Source organism: Patagioenas fasciata, chromosome 5 (genome assembly GCF_037038585.1).
Source record: "Patagioenas fasciata isolate bPatFas1 chromosome 5, bPatFas1.hap1, whole genome shotgun sequence".
NCBI classification, from domain to species: Eukaryota; Metazoa; Chordata; class Aves; order Columbiformes; family Columbidae; genus Patagioenas; species Patagioenas fasciata.
The window spans coordinates 43,167,316-43,192,752 of NC_092524.1; the positions used below are offsets into that span (position 1 = coordinate 43,167,316).

General features: G+C 38.6%; 1 protein-coding gene across 7 annotated transcripts in view; it reads left to right on the plus strand.

Moving 5' to 3' along the window:
* The window catches only part of NPAS3 (neuronal PAS domain protein 3), a 612,196-nt gene that overhangs the window by 582,189 nt on the left and 4,570 nt on the right, over positions 1–25,437 (plus strand). For all 7 annotated transcript variants that reach the window (XM_071809391.1, XM_065840021.2, XM_071809390.1 and 4 more), the window contains 3 exons: positions 1,819–1,925; positions 19,643–19,790; positions 22,867–22,982. In XM_071809391.1, coding sequence (XP_071665492.1) covers positions 1,819–1,925; positions 19,643–19,790; positions 22,867–22,982 — 371 coding nt within the window. The remainder of the gene's footprint in view (positions 1–1,818; positions 1,926–19,642; positions 19,791–22,866; positions 22,983–25,437) is intronic.

Consider the following 25,437-nt stretch of genomic DNA (forward strand, 5'->3'; position numbering starts at 1 on the left):
GCCACCTCCTAACAGAAAACACACAAATCTTCAGCCAGAGGAGAGACAGCAAAGTGTGCCAGTGATGAGAGTGTAGACATGGGAGGGGGAAAGACTTGAGTTCTCATTCCTGCTCTAGAGACTCTTTATACACTTACTTTAGTATAAAAAGATAATATACAGTCCGGGGCACAGGAACCTTTAAATCTCAGACTCCCTTTCTTCTGGTGAGGTTTCTTAGCACTTGGCAGTGATCCCAGGTCCTTTGTTTCCCAGACTGTAATTCACTGTGCCACCAAAGTGGAGAACTCGGCAGGAGGGACAGGGAGTCCCACTGCCACTATTCCAGACTTGTCTGTATCGTGGTGAATTGTGTTCTCTTTGAGAAGGTAGGGGAGTTGCTTCTCAACTGTGGTTTGTGATAAACATTAGATGAGTATCCCCAGATGAGTATCCCACATTTGGTTAAGTGCTGTAACTACTAGGCAGTTGTTTGAAAGTGCACATCCTTAAACATGCTCTGTCATGAAAGTGGGAGAAGGCTGTTGTGTTTTATACTAAACCTGATTTGACAATTTTTCCTGGCAAATTTGACTCTACCTGCTTTACCTGTGATGTTTTTCATGTTTGTTATGTTCGTTTCTTTGTGTTTAACTGGGACAAATCACCAGTGCTGCTCTGGTGCTGTCTAATGCTTCTGTTCTCCTCCAATCTTTCTGGTCTATGCGTTCTCCCTGCCTCAGAGACCCAGGCAAACACAGCTCTGCTAGTCAGTGCATCTGTGGCTGTGTTCACCCCCTCTGCCTGCTGGGAACCCCCCAGACCTACACAACTTGGTGTCTGGTTTAGCTGCCCCACTAGCCTCCCTCAGCATCACATTCCAGTTGTTTCAGCTATCTGTTTATATCAAGATGTTTGGTGTTTCTTATCACTCCCTTAAATGGATGGCAATTATATCTTACAGTTGCAAAGTGGGTTTAACCCCAAACATTGCAGCATATTTCAAATCATAAAAATTATTCTCTCTCTGGAAAACAGACATGCTTTTAAATGCTTTTGTGAGCAAGGCATTTTCCAATTGTTTTGTTGTTTTCTGTACTGCATTTAAGGACACTGACATCTTGACACTCCATGACAGAAGTTTGCACATGCATGCAGACACAAGCGCACAGACACACACACACAGACAGACACAAAGGTCTGTAGAATAGATTTTAAAGTTTCTGTGTGCAATAAACAACAAAGTCCCAGTTGAAAGGGCCCAGAGTGAAAGCTGAGCTCCCAAATGAATTAGTCTAAAAAAGATAACACCCTGAGGCATCTGTATGTCTCAGCATTTAAATTATATCCCTTGAAATATCAGTTTGGACTTGGTGCCAAGAAACGGTTGAAGAGCTTTTTCATGAATATACCCAATAGAAGGCCAATCTGTTGAAATGAAAAGTGTCTCTAATCATTTGCTATAAACATAACATGTTTTTACTTTATTATGTAACCTTGAATCATCTTGGTCTTTTAATGAGGATTTTGGATTATTGCTAATGCTTTACAATTTGATGGAATTATATTGTCTTGGTGTTATGCTATGGAGACAATATGCTCTAGAGTTTAACTTTCAACTTAAATGGATAAGATGATTTCAAGGTTTCTTTAAAGAATGTTTGGGTGTTGTGTTTTTTTTTTTTCTCTCCTTTAACGGTGTCTTATTTGTACAGATATTCCATTCAAATTACTATAGTGGTGAAAAATTTTTTAGCAGATTTCACTTTCTGAGTAATTTGACAGTTGTTGTATTCTTTTCCCTTTTGAATTATAGGCGGGTTTTTTTTTCCTTTTTAGGATTACTGATTACATGGATCTGACTCCTGTAGATATTGTAGGAAAGAGATGTTACCACTTCATTCATGCTGAAGATGTGGAAGGCATCCGACATAGTCACTTAGACTGTAAGTACTTCCATTTTTGTAAAAATAATCTGGTACAACACTTGCTCGTTCCTGAACTGTTACTTATATACCACAACTTGGGTCTTCATCTTTCACATGCTTTTTTGTCATAGAGTTTCACAGATGGTGGCTCAAATATAACTTTTTGTATTATTTATTTCAAGGTTTTTTTATAAACATGTTAGATTGTTCACATATGTGGGAATAAAAATAATATATTTGTATCACCAAAGCTTCCAGGAACTGTTCATTTACATGTGCTGTGCATTATTTTACTCCTTCAAAGATGTATTGCCTAGGTGAGAAAATCCCTAGCACAGAAAATTAACTCCTCTCTTTGTTTTTTATTTCTGAGTCATAACATGGAGGTCAGTAACTGCAGCATATTTGGGATTTCACCAGATTTTTCAATGTAGAACTGAACTACAGCTCTACCAGTGTTTTAACCATCCTGTGTATTAACATCTAGCCAGCCTCCATCTCTATAGCATCTAAGTCCCTGTTACTTGCACACAGGTAGTAACTGATCAGGATAACAGGAGCACAACAATGTTACGAGAGACAAACCTTACCAGAGTATGTGCATATGTCTGTGTATGGGGGAAGGGAGGTTCAGCTTGATTCCTTGTAATTAAACTCTTTGTATTCCTGTTATTAAAAGCCATAGGGCCTAATTCTTTTCTTGCAGAGATCTGTTGACTTCAGTAATGGTGCTCCTGATTTACCCTGGTGCGAAAAGAGACTTAGGCCCATAATCTGTAATTTATCTGTGCCTGCAGTGAAGCCAGATAATTCTCTGGAAGTTTCAGTGACTGACTGCATTTATGATTGACTTATGTGTTTTTCTAAATGAAAAAGACTATCTGCAAACTGCCTCTTAAATGCAGAGTCCCAGATTTTAATAACTCTGCTCCCCCTGCACCATGCACTGCTAGCATTTCCTAATAAAGGGGTAGCAACCCAAATACAGCCACATTTAATTAGCCTTTTCAAAACGACATGACTACAATAGAAAGCAGTATAAACCTTGAGTCCAAAAATACCTTGCTTGATCTGTAAGGGAAGATAGGAGGATAACTGCAACTAGAAAGCAGGAGAACAGTGACAGCTTCTATCATAATATGTGGCAAGCAACAACAGCATCAAGCTCTGTAAAGCTTTCAAATAGTCACTGAAGTTTCTAGAAGGTAAGATGCATTTGGCAGAAAAAGGTTAGATTAGATACATTTTTTGTGGAAAAAAAAAAATTCAACTATCCAAAATTATTAACAAAGTAATTTTGCATCATTTACATTTTAAGTGTTCAGTATCCAGGAGATTGCATCAGTTGCTCAGAAGTGAACAAATTCAGAAACTTACTTGGTGCTCCTGAAACTGGAAGTCAGAAATGACAAGTTGTACTTTCACTGCACTATCTGACCAAAGAAATAAAAGATATTTATGACTCAGACTTAACATACCACCTGGCAGAGATGAACATCCCATTTGAAAAAGACCTTAATCTTCTGAATGACCACTTCTCTCTGAAATAGAATGTGCTTTATGAAACATTGATCTTCAGAAAACTTAGAGACCTATGCAGGCAGTGTGAGTGCAGCGTGGTCCAGTGTATAAGCACTGGATTAGGACTCAGGAGAGCCTGGAGACAGGAATGACTTCTAGAAAATCGCTTCACCTCACTGTGTTCCTGCTCTCACTGTATGTCCAGTTTAGCTGATTGGATTGCAAGCTTTATAAACACAGGGACTTTCTCCTGTTACCAGCATCCTGCACAGTGGGATTCCAAACTGGATTGTGTGACTATAGCATAATTATTCTTGCTAGGCTATTTTTTTTTTCAATAGGTGAGGCTAGTTACATCTTTTATGTATAGCTGTTCTCTTGGCTTATAGGAACAAGCTGTTCATAGAACCATTCCTTTTGGAAGGGACTCTGGGATATTATCTAGTCTCACCTCATGCTCAAAACAGGATCAACACTGCTTCAAAGCAAATTGTTTAGCTTTTTGTCTAGCTGATCTTGAAAACCTTCAACGTCAGCATTTCCACTTCTCTGAGCGGCCTGTTCCAGTTATCCTTAATAAGGGCTTGATTATCCTCACAGTTTGGGTTGTTGTTTTGTTTTGTTTTGTTTTGTTTTTCTTCTATCCACTTGGAATTTCCCTCTTTTGATTGTGCAGCTCACAGCTCCATCTCTGTAGTAACTTCCTTGCAGGTATGCCATTAGGTCCTCCTGAAGCCACCTCTTCTTCAGGCTGAAGAAGCGTGGTCCCGCAGCCTTTTATCACAGGGCAAGTACTCCAGCCCCTAACCATCTTGACAGACCTCTGCTAAGCCCACCGAAGTTTACCAATATAATTCCTGTGCTGGGAGCTTAAAATTAGGTTGCAGATGCAATCTAAGGAGTGATGAGTGAAGGAGAATAATGACTTTTGGTGATCTTCTGGCTATACACTTTTTTGTACAGCCCATAGAGCACACTACTGATTCATGTCTAGCGTGCTATCCACTAGGATCCCCACGTTCTTTTCCACAGAGCAACAACTCAGCCAGTCAGTCCCTAGCCTGTACCATTGCAAGGAATCAGTCCATCCCAGGTACAGGACTTTGCATTTTTCTTTTTTGTGTTGTTCAAACTTATGCCCTGGATGAAAAATCTTCACATTTAAATTAGACTGGGGAGTAGCTCAGGAAGTCTACCTGCCCATTATAACTCCTGCAGAAGCTGAAGTGGTTCATTATCTTTGCCCAGAGATGTGCTTGACTTCTCTAGCATCTGGAAAAAACAAACGAAAAGAAAAAAAGAAAAAAAAGAAAAAAGAAAAAAAGAAAAGAAAAGAAAAGAAAAGAAAAGAAAAGAAAAGAAAAGAAAAGAAAAGAAAAGAAAAGAAAAGAAAAGAAAAGAAAAGAAAAGAAAAGAAAAGAAAAGAAAAGAGAAAAGAAAAGAAAAGAAAAGAAAAGAAAAGAAAAGAAAAGAAAAGAAAAGAAAGAAAAGAGAAAAGGAACACTTTGTGGAAAAAACAAGATAAAAAAAAATTCAAACCCCCAAAACACTTCATAGCAACTTGTCTATCCTAGAAAATCAAGTTCAAACCTAACTAGAAAATCCCCCTGGTTTAGTGAAAATAAAATTAGAGCTAAAATTCAGGAACTAGCAGACACTGGCTGTAGAAGGTAAAACCCAGCAGAACTGCAGTTCGCCAAAATAGACAATGCAGGAGATTTGCCAGTACAAAATAGGAAATAATTGTTTAAGATTACAATGAGAAGATACCAAAAAAAAAAAAAACAAAACCCACAATGTTATGCAGTATTTTGAAGAGGCGTTAGAAGCTAAAGTAGTGGTTAGAAAGCCCTACTGAAAAGCAGAAGCAGGACTTGAAAAATCAGCAAAGTGAGAAGGTTGTGTTTCTTGGAAGACCACAGAATGCAGCTAAAAATCTTGATTGATTTTTACAGGAGATAAAATAATTTTTAAATATTAAAACAAGAAGAATCCTAAATTTTAATGGTAGGTCTAGATGTAGGAAGAAACATAAATAAAAATGCTACTCTGCCTATTCACTGACAACATTTCAGAAAAAAATGGAAAAAGTAAGACCAGTATATCCTGCCTTCTCATACAGGTTATTTAAAGACATCAGAGAGAAACAAGGAAAGAAGAAATGTTGCACAAAATCACACAGAAAAAAAAATAAAGAGGGCTGTTGATGGCTTCAGATCATAGCAGCCCATTAGGAACTTTGAAAAAAAGACCTTGTTAATGCGTTCTCAGATAAAAGAAGACAAAAGCAGTTTCAGGAATGTGACCATAACAAGTATAATGGTGAATAAGATCTGCAGGACTATAGCAGTGACAACACTCTTTTGAACAAGAACTGCTGCCCTAATGAAAGGTCTGTTACAGTCAATGGAAAAGCTTTCGTTGGCTTCAATGTACCTGGGGACTATTCCCTAAAAAAGCATATTTATATAGACTGAAATTCTGACCCCAGTGAACTAAAGAGCAAATATTCCATTATGTTCAGTGAGGTCAAAATTTCTACTTAGAGATTTACACTAGTTATAGCTCAATGCCCTTGCGGATTAATAAAACAACATTCATGCTCCAACTCTACATATGCCTGCATTTATTCCAACACAGTCATATATGGTGACAGTCCCACAAGTTATTGAAGCATCAGTTTTTTTCAAACAGAAATAAAACGTTTAGGGATATTGTTCCTATCTTGTTTCATTCAAGCTTTCAATGATCATGTTTTTTCACAAATCTCCCAGACAATTGGTTTGTGTTACAATTCTACCTTACTAATCTGTTTCTGGTTTTATAATGCTTCTTGTTTCGGGAGTTTGGGAAACTTCTATTTGTTTGTCTTCACTGTGTTTGTTGAATAAATTGCTGGTAGAATCCTGACAGATATCACTTACAATAAATCAAGTCTTTCTCACAGAGATTATAGTTAAAACATTCCCAAATCTAACAACCTGTACACTATCCAGCATCATGGCTCAGCTGTTGGCTCAGCTGACATAGCAACTGGCTAAGCTACCACAACGAGCCCCCAAAAATTGCAGGTCTAGCTGTACGCTGGCTCAGATACAGTCCCTAATCCCAGCTCTGTGTAATGGACCTCTTCATTAGGATGTGTGGCATGAAAGAGGTGAAGCTGAATGTTTTACATTTCATAGTTATGCATCTACAACTAATACCCTAGAAAGATGCCTCATGCCCCCAGTTCTAGTTTACCACTTGTAAGAATAGGGAAGTTGATCAGATCCTCACTTTCTACTTCCCTCTGCATAGAAACTTTGCAGGTTTGAACTGCACGTAAAGCATAGGCTGGTTCATACATTTTCACCAAGCCATCAGTCCCTGCATGGATAGAATTGCCCTTGTTCCAATGGCAAGAAAATATCCCTGATCTTAAAGCTAGCAGGATACATTTTATGTCAAATAAACATCAGAAATCAAGCAGATTAATAAAATTACTATTGTATCAGGTTTTATGACTGTCTGTAGAGCTCAGTAAGGGCAATGGACACTCACTGCTCTCTGGAGTACAATGCTGTACGTATGTATTTCCCTTTGGTTGACACTTATCATACATAACATCCCTTTTTGATTTAAGAAGTACATTTCTTGCTGAGAATGAATGTGTGTCATATGCTATAGGAGTATATTTCTTCCATTTAATTGGAAAAAAATTAATGATATTCATTGAACATCAAGTACTTGGTGTTACTGTTCAATGAAGGTCATTAAGAAAGCAGTAAGGAAGTGTAAAAGTCAAGACCTCTGAAGGCAACTACGAATATACTTTTAGATAAATATAGAACAATGTGCCACCATTTGAAAATTAATATATTGCTCGTAAGAACACTGTCACAAGTATATATTGGTATATAATACATGCTTTTTTTCATTTTGGAATCCTAACTGAGGTCTAAATTCAGAAACGTGAGATTGACAAAAAAGATACTTGTTGTCCTCAGCTATTGCTTAGAAAATATCATCCTGTTTCTTCAGGATTTGATTTACAGCTATAAGAAATACAATTCCTCAGGAACCGTGAGCCAGGGCAGTTCATTTCCCATAAAGCAAAGGTCTCTGATGAGTATGTTTGGTAGCACTCCCTCTGATCTACTTTATCTGGTTTCCAGTGGTTAGAATAATCCAGTCTTTCTGAAAATAAACTATTCCACATTCACCTTTTTCATGGCTCCCCTATTTTTCAAGGGATATTACCCCCTCAGTCTGCTTTTAAATCAGTTATATATTCATGATTTCTTTTATGTATGTTCAGTAGAAAAATTCTATTGCTGTAAAAAATATTGCTTAGTGGTTTAGCCTACCAGCTGTAGTTGCACTAACCCTTTTAAATTATACACATCAGTTATAATTTTTTATTCTCTTAATAACCTCAAACACATGAAAAACAAATAGAATGAGTTGATAATTTCTAACACTAAAATACACTTCACATATTTTGCTATCATGCTGTGGAATAACTCTGCAATGTCAAGTAGCACACAATTAGTAAAACTGTAGGGGGAAAAAAAGAAGTGTTTTGATCCTGAGGAATTTTTATCCTAATCAGATCGAAATTTCAGTGCTCTTGTAGTGCTTAATATCTTCAATCACCAAAAAAATCAAACTGATTCCAATGTCAGGTTTTGCATTCTGGGACTGAAATAAAATGCTAAAATATACAAATGAATCTCATGTTTGTGCAAGTTTATTATCATCACTAAAAAGCAAGATTGATTCTAAATTAGGCTGATAGAATGTCTGGTATTTAGCTAATTCTTAAACCAAGCCTGCCTGGCATCCTGATGACAGTCTAGTGTATCTTGTTTCCAAAGTATTGCAGAAGTATTGGTCTGACCAGCTGCACAATCTTCCTCTCTGTCCATACTATGGGCCAGCAGAGATTTGTGCACTAGAGACTGGCATCCTTGTGTTCTTTGACTGGAGATAGTGGTGATAGGGCAAAATGAGGGAACATGAGATAAGAAACTAAAAGAAATGGAAGCATATAACATTTTTTTTATTCATACAAGGAAAAAAAGGAGCAAGGACTTTGGTTTTAGCCCATGCATAGTGTTCATTTTTCACTCCTAAAGAATCCTAAGAGATATGCACCTAACCAAGAGTATTTTCTGTGTCTTTGAGCCATGCCCTGAAGTCTTGCTGATGTTGCATTTGCCCCTGAAAATGCTTCCTTGGATTATGAGAGATGCTGATCTGTCTAGCCTAATTTCTTTGTCTACTCTCTGACCAAAGCCAGTTACTTTAGAAGAAGGAATAAAACATTCTGCAATGTGCAATCATGCACACCTTGTGCCCTTATTTTCTTCATAATACACTATTACCTCATAGTTGGTTCATTCGTTGAAAGATGAGAATTTAGACCACTGCTTACATTCCTGTTTGTGAAGCACAGTTGTTACTATTGTAATATTTGGTATTCTGATTTTCCATATAAATAATCAGAAATCATTTTAAATCATTATAAATTTCTGATCTTCAGGATATTTTGTGGCTAAGTTTTTCATGTCCAAACCTTATGCTATTGGACAAATGTTTTCTGTATGTAAAGTATATGAGAGTTTAACAGAAGCATCAGATCTTTTGGACAGGAAACAAACCAAAAAACTCTATAAAGCTAAACCTTTAAGCTATTTAAACCATTAGCTGCTGAACCTAATTGCAGAGTTTTGCCTTCTGTAGCTTAGTAATATATAGTTATTTTGCAAGATGCCTCAGATACAGTTTGCATCAATAACCCTTTAAGTTAATTCCTGATGCTATTTCATCTTCAAATTAAATCTAATGCAATACTGATTAGTACATTCCCATTTCAATTTGTAGGCTCTCCATTTTAAGTCTTCTGTAGCTCATAGTCAGTTGCAACTTACACCTAAATTCTTCTCCTATTTTTACATTAAAAATGCATATATTACCAGCTGTAGAAGTATAGCTATTGCATTAAGGGCCTATAGAGTGAAGGCTGAGCTCTGACTTCTGCTGGGAACCTCTGCTTTCCCAGTTAGTCTCTTAATAATTTTCATTATTCTTTTCTTAAAGGCGTTTTGTGAGCAAACTTTCTACCAACAAAGATGAATTTATGCTTTGATATTATTTTTGTGATAGGATGCAGAAGTACAAGATAAATTGCAAAGCCATGGGAATAAAAGGTTTTACTGTGCACCTCCTGTCCACTAAACTATTTCTGTGGTGACTTTTGCTACATAATGTAAATGTATGCCATTTTAAAAATGAAGGGAAAAAATAGTTCAGCCACATATCTTTTTACCTTCATTGCTGCGGTTCACTCCAAGATTACTGAGACCAAACGTATTCATCACCTTATAGCCTAAGTCAGAAACAGCTTTGCTCCACTGAAAATCCAAGTATGGATTAAGGATTTTATTTGTAGTTTACTAGGCTACACAATACTTCACCCTAAAATGTCACCGTGTGAAGAAACGGTTGCAAATCACAGAACCATGGAAGAAGAGTTTGGGTCGGAAGGGACCTTATGGGCAGGGACACCTTCACCTACACCAGGTTCCTCAAAGCCGCATCCAACCTGGCCTTGAACACTTCCAGGGATGGGGCATCCACAGCTTCTCTGTGCAACCTGTCCCAGTGCCTCACCACCCTCATGGTGAAGAATTTCTTCCTCAGATCTAACCTAAATCTACCCTCTTTCAGTTTAAAGCCATTACTCCTTGTCCTGTCACTACATGCCCTTGTGAAACGTCCCTCTCCATCTTTCCTGTAGGCCCCCTTTAGGTACTGGATGGCTGCTATAAGGTCTCCCTGGAGCCTTTTATTACAGGGTTTTAGAAACACATTAGAACTACTGATTTTTTTCCTCTCCTTTTTATTTTTCAAAGGTCTGGACAGTTGACCTTTTGTCTCTGAGGGAGACAGTTTTCAAAGCTGGAAGGATATGAAAATAGTATCCGTAAAATATGTAGCATATATCAGATATGTGACGGTGCTGAAATAGGTCTTATTAGCATTCGTTTGAAAGAAGCTGCATAAATCACTTGTGGCTTTGCCATCCATGAGTGATGTGGCCAGTGGTGGATCAATGTTGGTTTTGATGTCTGATAACGTATAAAATGAGTGGGCTGGTGTCTGGGACTTTGGTTCAGTGGGCTTTTGGGAATGCCCTGCCAAACATCTGAAGCCTTTGAATGCAATGTCCACAGATTGCTAGGTATTGGTTCCGAGATCTTAAGATGCTTACTTATTCAGAAGTTCTCTTCATTTTACAAGGGATTTTTTTTTTTTGGTTAGTGCTAAGCTATCTTTTTAAGGCTTGTCGAGAAAGGTGGAAAGTTTTGGGTTGTTTCCTTTTCTTTTTACAAGTCATCTGGTACAAAGGGACAATATGCTTTTAAAATGTCATCTTTGTGGTGGTTAGAAAGGTATTTGAACATTCAGTTGTGCCATGCCACCACGACACTCTGCTGTGGATCCCTTTCCTCTAGAGATTAGACTGAGAAAACAACTCATTTCATTTAGTCCAAGTACCCAAACAGGGACTCTTATCCCAGAAATGAAAACATGCTTAAAGGAATCCTGTCCCTTGAAACAGACCGTCTTTAACCTATGGCATTCATTGCTGCTGCCAATCTGCTTCTGTGAAACTTCTACCTCTTCTCCTATTTGTGGAAGATATAATTGTGTATAGTCTCCCGATGCATTTGGCATGGAAAGGGTTATGTTCTAAACCCATTAATCTTACATAGGTCGTCATATTATGGACATTAATATCAGCAGAGATATGGAGGGCAAATTTAAGTTTCTTGAGCAAGCAGGGCCAAATTTCTCCTCTGATGTTGTGTTTTAGTAGCTGAGGGCAAAATTTGGATTTGGGATTTCATTTTTCCCCTCCAGTTTGAACAGAGAGAGTTCATTAATGATAATGGAAGTTCTGTCTGAAGTTGATGTTCAAAGCAGGCTTGAGTTTCTATACGACCATTTCAATATTAGCAGAAGGAAATCACTTTATGTCAGGATTGAAGTTTTAAAAGTTATGGGGAGACAGAAAAATCATGAGGGAAAAGAAAAGTTAAAGAGAAGAAAACCTAGAGAATCCTAGGTAGACAAATTTAGTGGTAATTTTTTATCCACTTTATCATTAAAGTTATTTAGTTGCTTTATTTACATCATTTTTATCTATAGAAACAACAGAAACCTTTTCTGATATCCATGCTCTAAGCTTCCATGGACGAGTGCATCTAGCAATACATTGAATTAAATATTATAATTCTGTCATTACATTTGATCGATACCTACATAATGTTCTAAATAAATATCCTACCTAGCATTATACATTCTTGTTAATAGTTATTGTTAAGCATAATTATAAAACTGTGATTTTAAATGATGAACCATTGCCAATGGTATGTTATCACAGAATGTTACAGAATCACAGAATCACAGAATGTTAGGGATTGGAAGGGACCTCAAAAGATCATCTAGTCTAATCCCCCCACCAGAGCAGGAACACCTAGATGAGGTTACACAGGAATGTGTCCAGGTGGGTTTTGAATGTCTGCAGAGAAGGAGACTCCACAACCTCCCTGGGCAGCCTGTTCCAGTGTTCTGTCACCCTCACTGTGAATAAGTTTCTTCTCATATTTAAGTGGAAACTCCAATGTTCCAGTTTGTATCCATTACCCCTTGTTATACCATTGGTTGTCATTGAGAAGAGCCTGGCTCCATCCTTGTGACACTCACCATTTATACATTTGTAAACATTAATGAGGTCAGCTCTCAGTTTCCTCTTCTCCAAGCTAAAGAAACCCAGCTCCCTCCGCCTTTCCTCATAAGGAAGATGCTCCACTCCCTTAATCATCTTCATTGCCCTGTGCTGGACTCTCTCCAGTGATTCCCTGTCCTTATTGAACTGAGGAGCCCAGAACTGGACACAATATTCCAGATGTGGTCTCACCAGGGCAGAGTAGAGGGGGAGGAGAACCTCTCTTGAACTACTAACCACCCCCTTCTAATACACCCCAGGATGCCATTGGCCTTCTTGGCCACAAGGGCACAGTGCTGGCTCATGGGCATCCTGCTGTCCACCAGGACCCCCAGGTCCCTTTCCCCTACGCTCCTAACAGGTCATTCCACAACTTATACTGGATCCTGGGGTTGTTCCTGCCCAGATGCAAGACTCTACACTTGCCCTTGTTATATTTCATTAAATTTTTCCCCGCCCAACCCTCCAGCCTGTCCAGGTCTTGCTGGATGGCAGCACAGCCTTCTGGTGTGTCAGCCACTCCTCCCGGTGCCTTAGGGTGCTGGTCCCCCAGAACACAGAGGTGACTCACGCTGAAGATGCCCCAGAGTGGTGGCATGGTTGGGGCATGACCTATTAGAGAGCAGTGTAGGGGAAAGGGACCTGGGGGTCCTGGTGGACAACAGGATGACCATGCGCCAGCACTGTGCCCTTGTGGCCAGGAAGGCCAATGGCATCCTTGGGTGTATTACAAGGGGGGTGGTCAGTAGATCGAGAGAGGTCCTCCTTCCCCTCTACTCCGCCCTGGTGAGACCCCATCTGGAATATTGTGTCCAGTTCTGGGCCCCTCAGTTCAAGAAGGACAGGGAACTGCTGGAGAGGGTCCAGCGTAGGGCAACAAAGATGATTAAGGGAGTGGAGCATCTCCCTTATGAAGAAAGGCTGAGGGAGCTGGGGCTCTTTAGTTTGGAGAAGAGGAGACTGAGGGGTGACCTTATTAATGTTTATAAATATATAAAGGGTGAGTGCCAGGAGGATGGAGTCAGGCTCTTCTCAGTGGCAAACAATGATAGGACAAGGGGCAATGGGATCAAGCTGGAACACAAGAGGTTCCACTTAAATTTGAGAAAGAACTTCTTCTCAGTGAGGGTAACAGAGCACTGCCCAGGGAGGTTGTGGAGTCTCCTTCCCTGGAGACATTCAAAGCCCGCCTGGACACATTCCTGTGCGACCTCACCTAGGCGTTCCTGCTCCAGCAGGGGGATTGGACTAGATGATCTTTTGAGGTCCCTTCCAATCCCAAACATACTGTGATACTGTGATACTGTGATGGCACAACTGAATGTGCTGCAAAATACTTTTTTTCTGGTTTTGATGGATTTTAATAAATTTCTACTGCTGCTGTGAACTGACATCATGTAAACTAGTAACACAGGGTTGATTTTAAACAAAATTTCTTCCTGGACCTTATCTGAGATAATTTGGAATCAAATGAAGGCACAACCCCTAGCAGAGGCTAGGGATTTTCAGAGGGCTGGAATACCACTGTCTTGAGATTAGGACAGGTTACAAAATCCATGAATGTTTTTACAAAATATTTTCACTATTTAGAATTACTTTTCTTCCCTAGCTGGACAGGTAGCATGCAAGGCTTTTCTCACTATATTAGGCAAGTGATGACCTTGAGCTACAAACTTCAATCCTAATATGAATCCATGTTTTTTTAACAGTTTGACTCAGATCACTTTTAACATTTGCTTTTCTGCAAATTGAGGAAGGAAAAATATTGCTTAGTTTTTAAAGCTTCTTAAGCTTTCCAATTTTCTAAATGGTTGATTAAGGCTGATTTTTCTTTTATTTTTTTTCCTGCAAAGGTTGTTGATCTGTATTTTTGCCTGATTTGTCAGATATTTATGTATGTAACATCCCTACATTGGAAGACTAAACAGTATTCCATATTGCAGAAGTAAGCAATGAATCGATTGCCACACTCAGCATTTTTAGTGTCTGTATATGTTTAAAAGAATTATCCCAGGTGAATGAAGAAGTTAAGGGAGAGTTTGGATAACAGTGAGGTACAGTTTTCTTTCATGAATCTGACCTGCTACTTCCTGTTGACTTTGGAAAATGTGAATTTATGTTTAGAAGCCAGCAATTATTACTCTTTAATGTTCGTATCACGATAGCAGCCAAGCGTCAGTCAGCGTTATTGACACAATACACCACATTCTACCCAAACCTATAAAAATATGTTCTCTGTCCAGCGCTCAGGGCTTTCTCCTGCCATAGGTGTGAGAAAAATGCAGTATTCTTCTAAACAGTTATCATCTATTTTTCTTAAGAGAACTCTGTTGAGATACTCTAAGTTACATAGGGCTGGTAAGTAGCTGTCTGCAGTGAGGGGAGGTAGAGCACTGTGACTCACAGGGACTTTTGTGATGGGAAGGTGACATTCTTCCCCGAGCAATCTGCTGTGGAGACCACACTTTTGGTCTGGTGGGTAGAGAACACATTTGCACACTGTTCTGACTTGCATCCCCTCCTCCCCACCCCACTTCATGTAGTAAATCCGAAATCTAAGTGTTTGTGGATAATGATATAGATGGTACACATTTGCTCACATAGGGTCTCCAGGTCTCCTATCAACTAACTCATAACTGTTTAAGTAACAAACATTATTTAACATTGTCAGATATCGCTTAGTACTTTTTTTTTCATTGCTAAAATCCAATTTGTGCATACCTACTATTTAAAACATCTAACTCACTAATTGTAAAATCTATAGAAAAGTCCTTACAACATCAAAGGCTCACTTGATCCTTGGAGCTGTTATAAATGAAAAACTGTCTCTGTTACAAACAAATAAGGCACTTCATGCACTCTTTCTGGCTGTGATGCTATTTTTCCTGTGGGTTTTGAAAATGACCTTCCTGTAAGCATCAAGGACTGTAACTTTTCAGATAAAGAAACTTGTTCTTGTTTTAAGTCTATGCCAGGTTCATTCCCCTATAGCCCACAGTTTTCAAAAGCAGAAGAAAAAGTAATCCAGAATTAAAAAAATAAAAAACTGTCTGTTTCCAGAACGAAGTTACCCTGTCAGCTTGCCTTGGGCCTTAGGTGGAGAAGTGGAGATTAAAGAGTCAGTATTCCTTTTCATGTTTCGTCTGCCAGTTTTGTGAATGTAGAAAGAGTACTTGTGGCTGCAGCTAAGTATCCGACCATGGTATTAAGTATGGCATTTTCATCCTTATGCAGTAAATTTAAAATATTCTTACAAGTTTATCACAAGGGGAATTCAGTATCAATACCATCCAGTCATTGATAAAGGTATTTCAAGGAGAAGGATGAATAGTACAGCAGATGTAACCTCAGTATTTTCACCAATTATAAAGACCCTCTTTGTGAAGCTGTGTGAATATGTAAGATGATCTCATCATTTCCTATTTACTCAATACTTACCTGAATACGCAATATAGTGTAGCTTTTAAATGCATATGCACATGAGTAAAATGTCCTTTTGTAAGAGACTTTGCTAAAAGACTGCTTTTGATACACAATTTCTTCATCTCCTCTTCAAACTGAATTAAGCTACTTCCTTCTTTTAAAACACAACTCACTATTTAGAAGCTTTGGCTTTGATTTCTCGGAACATCCTTACAGGAAGAAACTATGTTCTTTTTCTTTTTGTAACCATATTTCTGAAGACAAACTTGTACTGATTTATTTTGATTTTCTAACAGAAATAGGTTTCTGCAAAGAACACTGACTGTTTCTTCTTCTCCCCCCTCCTTTACTCCACTGCTACAAGAATATTGCTGTGCACAAAGCTACCAAGGAACACTGAAATCCCTCTGTTGGGAACTGTGTACATAGCGATATAGTCATACTTTGAGAAATAAGTGAGATTTTATTTTTTTTTTAGTTCTTAGCATGGCATACTGTGCATTTCTTGCATGCTAACCACTGAATTCAAAGTGAGTAACTGGGTAACATTTCAGCAAATTTTAGTGAAGTTTAGCATCCACCATTTTAGAGAATATATCTGTACAGCCAATGTAAGAGTCACTAGTTTTAAAACATTAACCCTCAGTTATTCCCTATGATTAAAGGGTTTATATATATAAAATCATATTTGTCATCTATTCCTAGTATTTATTATTTGTTTCATTCTCCTGTTCACAGTTAGACTCATTGCAAAGATTACAGAGCTGGACCCTGATTCTCAGTAAGGGATTTGCCTTAAGTACAGTCTGAATAAGTGCAGGATGTGATCCACATGGCATCACTTTTTCCAAAGTTAATGCTAAGCTGAAATGTGTGGTCTGTTGCTAGTAACGAAACTTAATTCCACAAGCAGAGCTCAGGTTGGACTAATTATTTACCTCCATTTCTTCACAAAACCAGTAACTGAGCTGTACTCAGTAACACTAGGTTATCAATAAACCAGACTGATTTCTCTTCCTGATGTGTCCTTCTTGTTGCTTGTTTTTCTCAAAATTCTCATCTAATTTCTGAGTTTCAGCTTGGCAATGCCAACAGTTAAAAAAATACCATAAATTAGAAAACATTTCAATTTTTCCCACTCTCTCTCTTTCATCACATTTAAGACATTTCTTCCCAAGCTATAGTATGAGCTTTCAGAACTAGTTTGGGGGTGCCTAGTGCACTCTCAAAGGATGTAAGAACCAGATTTAGCAGCACGGCACAGCTGGCCTGCCAGAGAATCTCTTTACAGAGAGAATTTTTATATTGAATCATGGGACTTCCTTCAGAGCGTGGTCCACAGATCTCTCATATGAAATGTGCTTTAGACAGATGCAGGAAGGAAAATCCTGTGTATGTGGTAATATATCTGAGCTGGCCAAACAGAGTGGGAATTTGCAGGTAGATGAACTTCATGGAAAGCTCATTTTCTAGACAGAATTTCAAATATTATTGGATGTATAGTAATTTGGGAGCCTGAACTCTGACTGTAGATGGTTTGTATGCAACTGAATTGTCTTTCTTGAAAAAACAAGCACCTTACCCTTCAGAAATAACTTATGAGGTTTTAATTTCCACTTTTTTCCATAGTTCTGAATCAGCTTATGACATAGACTTTTCCAGTGGTGCAACAACCAATCTAAAAGGTACCAAAGGAGGAAGGACTTGTCTAGGATGGAATGAACTGAAAGAGCTGGGGGATCTGGGTCCTCATAGCTATCACTATGCAGAATTGCCGTGTGCTCTTCAGTCACTGACTAGTGACTCAGCTGGTACCTTGACTTTCAAACGCGCATGTGAGCAGCTGTGAGGATTCATCCTTTGGCATTTGTAGAGCATGGTAAACTGCTCAGATAAAAACTGTTATAGAGACCACAGTATCACTAGTAGATATAAGTGTCAATGGATTTTACTAGTTTATGCACGCAGCTGTGGGTGTTCAGGTTTCCAGAAAGGACCCAATATCACTCCAGACTTCCAAGTATATCAGTGTTACTGTCAGCTGTAAGCAGAGTATTTTGAATGCCCTATTTTACTGAAATGGAAAAGTCTGCCATAATTCAAACTTACAGCAATGCTTCCTTTATTCTTCATAACTGATAAAGCTGGTCTAACTTATGTGAAATTGTTTTCTAAAGTGGCATACAATGTTGGTTTGACAGAAATGCTGGGTAGTCAGTTGTTCATATTTTATCTTCATTCTGCTGTATAATGAGGTTTTGAGCCAGTGAATTATCATAGCAGAATATTTAGAGCTTGGAATATAGACGTAAAAATTTAGGGAAACTTATGGATCTCTGCTGGAAACAAACATAGTTAACTAGAGGTTGCTGAAAAACAAGACCCAGATCACAAATATTTGTTCATATTACAGCTGAACCTAACTTGCACTTTACCTTCATTTTACAATTGCACTTTTTTACATGCATTTTTTATTCAGTATTTGAAAAATAGGAGTAGGGATTGGGGCATACTTCCACAGTAAGAAAATACCTGTGTTTGGCTGCCTTTGTAAATATATTTCCCTGCAGATATCTGTTGTATAGGGATTTAGATATAGATACATTCATACGTATAATTAGGGTATAGACATTTGGTTAACTTGAAAGCTCCAAAGTGTCATTTGTCACATTTATGATAGGAACTTTAACAGCCTTATATACTTATTCTTTTCCAATGTGACTTTTTTCTTTTCTCTCTACAAAAAAATCAAAATGTACTTCATGAAACTATTGTATATGAAGCACTTATTAGCCGTAATTAAATGGACAATATGAATTTACTACGTCTTTAGGACTCTGGCTTGTTCTGGTTTAGAGCAAGATGATTAATGCAAATACATATTACTTGAGATAACCATTTAGCAGCTAATTTAGCCAAATTTATTACAGCAGTTAGAGGTTTTTCATTTTAGCAGACAGAGACAAGGACATGACAAAAGCAGGGGGTGTATATGAATGCACACTGCCCTCTAGTGCACACAGCTTTATGGGATTAATGAGAAATGCAGAGTAAGTGTTCCAGTAACAATAGTCCTGAGACTTTGTATAGTTTAGGTTTTCTTTAAAATCTTGCTGCTCACTTGCACTGTAAGAATTGCATTTCTTCCCCTTCTCCTGATGCTGAAGCACCCAATACAAACCAAATCTCTTTCAACTTGGCAATATTTTGGCTGAAGTATTAAACATCTGTCTTTTTACGCTGTCTTGCTGTGAATGTTTAGTAACACTATTTCACATAACTGATTGCTTTTACTTGTTTCTCTGTTTCCTAGCCTATTTCAAAGATCAGAGAGAGCTGTCACTCTCCGGCTCTAACCAAGCCATTCTCTGCCTCCCTTAGGCCTCTTTCTGAGTCTGTTGGTGGATTTACTTTGCTCTGGTAGAAAGTAAATTCTCCCAAGATTTTCCCCCCACTGACCAGTGGAGATTTGGTTCATCTGAGAACTGTAAATTCTGTTTGACAAGATCAAAGAAACAGATGTATAAGTTCAGTGGTTGATATCGCCTGCAATAAGGAGAAATGATCAAAGCAGCAGGGGTAGAGTATCTTCCCAAACCTTTCAAATATCCAGAATCTCAAAGAGGTCTACCTAGGAGCTATGAATAAATCACATAAAAATTTGCCTCTTTTTTTTTTTCCTTTGCTCTTTTTTACAGTTTGACATTGAGTGCATTGAAAATGTCCACACAGCAATAAGTGTTCTGTGAACCAGAGAGATCTGTAGTTCTTTTAACTTTTCTTCTTCCACTAGAGTTTCCAAAAACAGATTAAAATTATACTTTAAAAACTTGTAAAACATACAGCTAGTTACACTGATCTTGAGATCCTGTTTGTCATCTCAGTGACATGCTACTTTAAACCTAAAGGAAGCCAAGGATCTTCTGCTCATACTTGTGGCATGTTGTACATTTTACCGCAGTTCTAACATTCACTATATCTTGCTTCTGTTGTGTTTGTATTTTTTTGCCAGTGCTGAATAAGGGCCAATGTGTAACAAAGTATTACCGCTGGATGCAGAAGAATGGAGGTTATATCTGGATACAGTCTAGTGCAACCATAGCTGTCAATGCCAAGAACGCAAGTGAGAAGAACATCATCTGGGTCAATTACCTTCTTAGGTAAGTCTTCTAGTCACTTCACCCACCTGAACTGCTGTCTGTTGCATGTCTCTATTGGTGAGAGTTTTAGGGAAAAATCAATTGCTTACTGCAGAAAGTTAAGGAGAAGAACTTTTCATATGGCCGACCTCAAAAAAGTGTTGTTTGGTTGTATTTATTGAGACACGTCTCATGCCTCAGGACACTGGAATATTCTTGAATTATTAAGCTGCCTTAGTCTTCAAATGACCCCACCACCATTTTATTGCATGCCTCCACTGCTCTGAAATCTACTCAGCTTGGGCTCAAATATAAAAGTGATCCACACCAGCTTTCAGTAGTTGTGTTACAAAATCTGGTGTGGAGTGTTGAGCACTGGTTTATTTTGTTACTGCAAATGCATGGAAGCAAACTTCTGGAATGCTACAGAAAGGTGTTTGCCAGTTCACTCCAGAGAGAGAGGAATTTTCTCAGGAGAAAAACCTTGAACTAATATGTTGCTCAGGTAACCATCAGACAGTATTCACACTGAAAAAAAAAAAAAAAAAAGTAGCAATTAAAACTATTATAACCATCTTAAGCAGAAGTAATAGAAATCTCCTGAATTTAAGACTCTTCCCTGAGAAATTCTGTTTTACCAAAGCATAAATATTTTTCAAGGTTTGGTTTCTGAGCTCAAGGGAAGACCAACAGTCACTGAGAGACAGTGAATTATAAACTTGACCTTTCTCATCTGAAAATACCTTTCAATGCATTCCATTTTGTGAAAACATTCAATAAGATTGAGGGGGTTTCTGTTTCATTCCAGAGCAGAACAAACAAACAAATAAAATTTGAAACCTAGAGATCATCATGAAATGCAATTGTCATTTCCTGGCCTGTTCTCCTTTTAAGTTGCTTGTCATGGTTTGTTACATTTGCTTTGATGCCATGAGAGTTCAAAGTGATGTCTAGGGGTTAGACTGTAACTTATTATGCCAAGTCCAGCAAGCCCTGAAGAGACGGTGCCTGCCTAAACTTGCATGTTGAAATACTTTTGATTCCTCTTTTGGGGAAGACGAGGAAGCAACTGTTGGCAGGAGAGCACTGAGAATACTCTGGGAAACCTTCCACAGCAGTGGAGTGTTTGCTGGGGTCTGCACGTTTCTGTCCTGCTATGATTGAGCACAGGCACTTCTGCATATATCCTTATCCTGCTACATTTTTTCTCTTCTTGCAAGACTGAGGCAAAATGAAGCATTTCAAGAGGTTGGCTTAAGCCTGTCAGTTCTATACTGGAAGTACAGCTTCACTGCCCTAGTCCTAACAGGCCTTCAAAATGCCCAGAGATGTGTTCATATTCTAACTGGAAAAGTGGCCCTTTACTGCTTTCTAGACAATAGTGAACAAAGTCCACAAATGCCCCACAAAATAATTTCCTCTACCAACAGACTATACCAAACAAAGAAAAGAAAAGCAGTGTGATCTTCCCCAAGTGTCCTCCCAGAACCTGATCTTTCTGCTATATTGCCTTTACTGGTCTGCTAGAGAAAGATTAATTTCTCCACTGAATTTGTATTTTTAATTTAGATTTCTCCTAGTACTGGAATCCACAAAAGATCCAAATGTCCAAATAATATTTTAATGACAGATCAAGGCATAATTAGGTCTACTCCTAGCAGGAGTAGTGGTCTGTATACATTTCCATGCATTAGAAAGTATGATTCAGCTGTCCGTAAAAGGATAGACTAATTATAGTGACAGGGAGGATTAACGCTGTTCTTGTTCTGGCAACTTGTTATTCACAGTGTGAAAGCCCTCAAACATCTTTGCTTGGAGGGGGCAAATTCGGGGACTGCCCTGGGATGCAACAGAATAAAGTCACTTTGTCAGGACAAAAGCATAAAGATGATAATTGTAAGAATGGTGTTTCAATGTGAACTGTGTGAACTCCGAATTTTTGCAAGTACACTGTAAGAGGCTGAATATGATCACACTGTCATTGTGATAGTGTGTCAGTCACCCCCAGTGCTGCCTCAGATTGTTCTACACAGGACTGAGGATTTTCTGCTCTATCACCAAGCTGGAATTTGAACCGCGTAGCAATGCTTACCTATTCAGAAATGATTAAAGACTTTGTTTTCAACATTCCTATGCCTCTTATGTTTGTCTTTGTCGGTTCCCCTGCCTTTGCATGGGTTTGGGAAAAGAACACATTTTGAAAGGTACAAACCAAGAAAAATCATAGGATTTGAGGGTTTTTTTCAGTTTCTCTGGTAGTTTAGCTTTTTTACATTGCAGTCATGTTCATTGCTAACAAGTCACAGGTGAGCACCACATGAGCAGATGAAGATATGATTATAATGGGTGTGTTGACAGTTCTTTATCCCTGACATATGCATCTTAACATGCACATGTGCATCTGTCATACAGTTAGAGTGGTTGCTTTTGGTTTCTTGGTGATGTGGATGCACACGTGCAGTGTTTAAAAAATATATAACCTTTTTTATCTATTTTTTGGCCAAATTCTTTTGAGAAGGGGTCATTTTCTCTAGTCCTAACCGAGCACGCTCTTGCTAACTTTATGTGTGATCTGCTTGATTAAAGTTTGGAAAACAGAAATGTTGAGAAAAACAGGTACTGAAAGAGCTCTGGCGAGGTTGATAGACAACATTGTTACAGAGATAACTCTAATAGACATTGCCAGTGGGAGGGAAACAGATTGGAAAAGTTAAAACACCCTCTCTGTCCTTCCAGGCACAGTAATGGGATCAAAATCAAGATATTTTGTTGTTGGATGATTACACAGTGTAGCTTTACTGCTAGATATCGCACAAGCCATGGTGTCCCACTTCAGTAAGAATGTTCTGATAGCTCTAAAACTTCACTAGAATCAAACGAGTTTTAGTATCTGGTCAATATAAGTATTTGACAGCAGTATTAAAGTAAACCTTCATAAAATCCCTGCTGTGAAGCTCTGAGTAGCCGAACATGTACGTTTCTGTGTTTGGTATTCTTCCTATTTATGTTCTTTGTTCCTGAACTTTGATATGAAGAGGGAAAAACCATGAATGTGCAAATCATCCAGCTGTGATTATATTTGCTGTCTCCCCTTCAGTAACCCAGAGTACAAGGACACTCCAATGGATATTGCACAACTTCCTCATCTGCCAGAGAAAACCTCAGAATCCTCAGAGACATCTGACTCTGAATCAGACTCAAAGGACAACTCAGGTAACACACATGGTTTGCCTTTACACCCACAAAAGGTTCATATCCTGACAACCATGTGGTTTGCTTTCCAGTTGCTTCTACTTCTCAAGGTTTTTTCTATTAAAAAAAAAAAAAATCCTGGAAAATTAAACTGGAAAATACTAGCAAATTTTTTTAATGACCTCAGCATTTCCACAGTATCCCCATTTCCTCAGTACTTCTCTTCACTCCATGCATGCATCCTTGCCTACATTGCACTGAACTAAATATTTTATTTCCCAGCTAAACTTTATGAACAAGTATTGTGCCTTGTGCAGAGGACCTGGGATTGTAACTGTTGAATATAATTCTAGTTCTTGCCTTTCCAGAGCAGGCATACATTCTGAAAAAAGGCCACTAATGTCAGTCTTTATGACCCTTTTTCCTGTATAAATAAAAATTCTAAGTGTCTCACTAGGGGGCAGTGAAGATTGCAAAATTTGAGGGTTTTCTTGGGTTGAAAGAACTATATTTTATTGGAAGGTATGGGTGCAAGCACTTGTTTCTAAGATCTTTAAGTCTGGGACTTCAGCTGTTTTTCAAAAGCTAAATCTACTTGTAAAATTCAATGTGCAAGTTAGTCCTACATATCGTCTACTGCACAGACGGTTCACAAATTCCCCACTAGTTTTAAAAGTGGTTACCTAGGCACAGGTACAGATCATCTAGCTTTGAAAGGAGGATGGTTTCCTGTGGGCCAAGAACTAAGGATGTTACTCTGTTGTAGTATATGATATATGTATATGATTTTTCTCTTGCGTCTATAATAACAACCAAAAAAATCTGGAGAAAGCAGATCACGGTGACATAAGTCAATCAAAAGCAAGAAGAGGATCATGCCTTAACGTTATATGATATGGATGTTCTCTTTGATCTTTGCCTTTTTCTCCTTTGACAAATCAGTTTGATGGTTTAAGTCAACATTAGGCAGACATACAGGCTTAGTGCCCACCGTCATTGGGAATCTCTTCACCCATTCCCAGTGCTTCCTTTATGCTGCCCTTGTTCCTAAATAGCCAAATAACACACATGGAGAACCATTGCTACTCCCATGTGCACTGTAAGTTTCTCCAAGTGAGAAATGCATGTGCATTCATTACTCCTAAGGCCAATGAGGGCAAGGGGGCATTCTTCAAAGGTGCACAGATGTGCACATCTCAGAAGGAGATGTCTGGGAAGACAGCAGGGGTCCTTTCTTATAAAATAATTAAATAGAAATGCCAAAGGACCTGAAATTGTAACAGCATCTCGGATGAAACCAACAAGTTCAGCTCAAGCTCTGATAAAACCCAAGGCAAATTTTGTGCAGCTTTAGACACATCACCCTAAGCCCACTCTTGACCAGCTAGGAACCATGGCCTTAAAACAAAGCATCTTCAAAAAAAAGGAAAAAATTGTAGGAGAAATTCAAGCCAATGTGGAACAAAAAGCTGGATGAGATGTAGGGGGTTGTGGCTGTTTGCTTCTGTGGGTTTTATTTTTCAAAAGGGAGCATCTCTCCGCTGCTGCTGACTCAAGCAGAACTCCCACTGACTTGTGAAGTGCATTGCTCTGAATCCTCAGGCAGCTTCCCTGTCAAGCCCACCTTCTCCAGCACTTCTGGGAAACTGGTATTGACATGGCTCCAGGAGCAACCAGTCTTTAGAGGAAAACTGGCCCTTCCCCTCTCCCCTTAAAATGAGTATATTGAAAAGGGTAGTACTTGGCTCTGATGAGTGAAAAAACATCTTTTATTTCCCAACAAAAGATTTCTGGCTGGTCTGTAAAAGACAGGGTCTCCTGAAGCCTTTCATGACCCTTTCAAACATAGTGTGATAATGGAGAGTATTCATTCTCAAAGCTGCTTTGGCTGCCTGAGTCCAGTGGGCTTGAGTGTTTATCTCATCTGTATTAGAATTAGGTAAAAATCTAAAACACAACTAAATGAATTCAGGGGAGAAGAGTGACAGCTTCTCAGTGCTGTAGCTGGGCTGTTTTCAATGGCACTTAGATGATTTGGATCAATCAAGAGTTTAATTCATTGCCTGAATTTTTTTTTTTTAATTCTTTGTTGCCCTTCAGGGGCATATGAGAAGACAGTCTAGCAACATAATAAAATTGTTATAACTGGTTTATTCGTTCTGATTTATACATGTATGACCTGCTTCTCCTCTAACACGGGAGGAAATGAGCAGTAATTCCACTGAAGTCAGAGTCACTGTGCCACTTTGAAAGCAGCAATGGTGAGAGGAAAATGAGATAAGAGGACTAGAATCTTCATTAGTACATAGTGCTACACCTGGATCCCTGCCCACTGTAAGAGAACATGGATGTGAAAGAACAATGACCAGAACATAACGGTCATAATGGGATTGTTCACTGACTCCTCTTTGGATGACACAGATACAACACTGTTCCGCTCACAGCTGTCAAAATTATTTTTGTCCAGCAAGCAGAT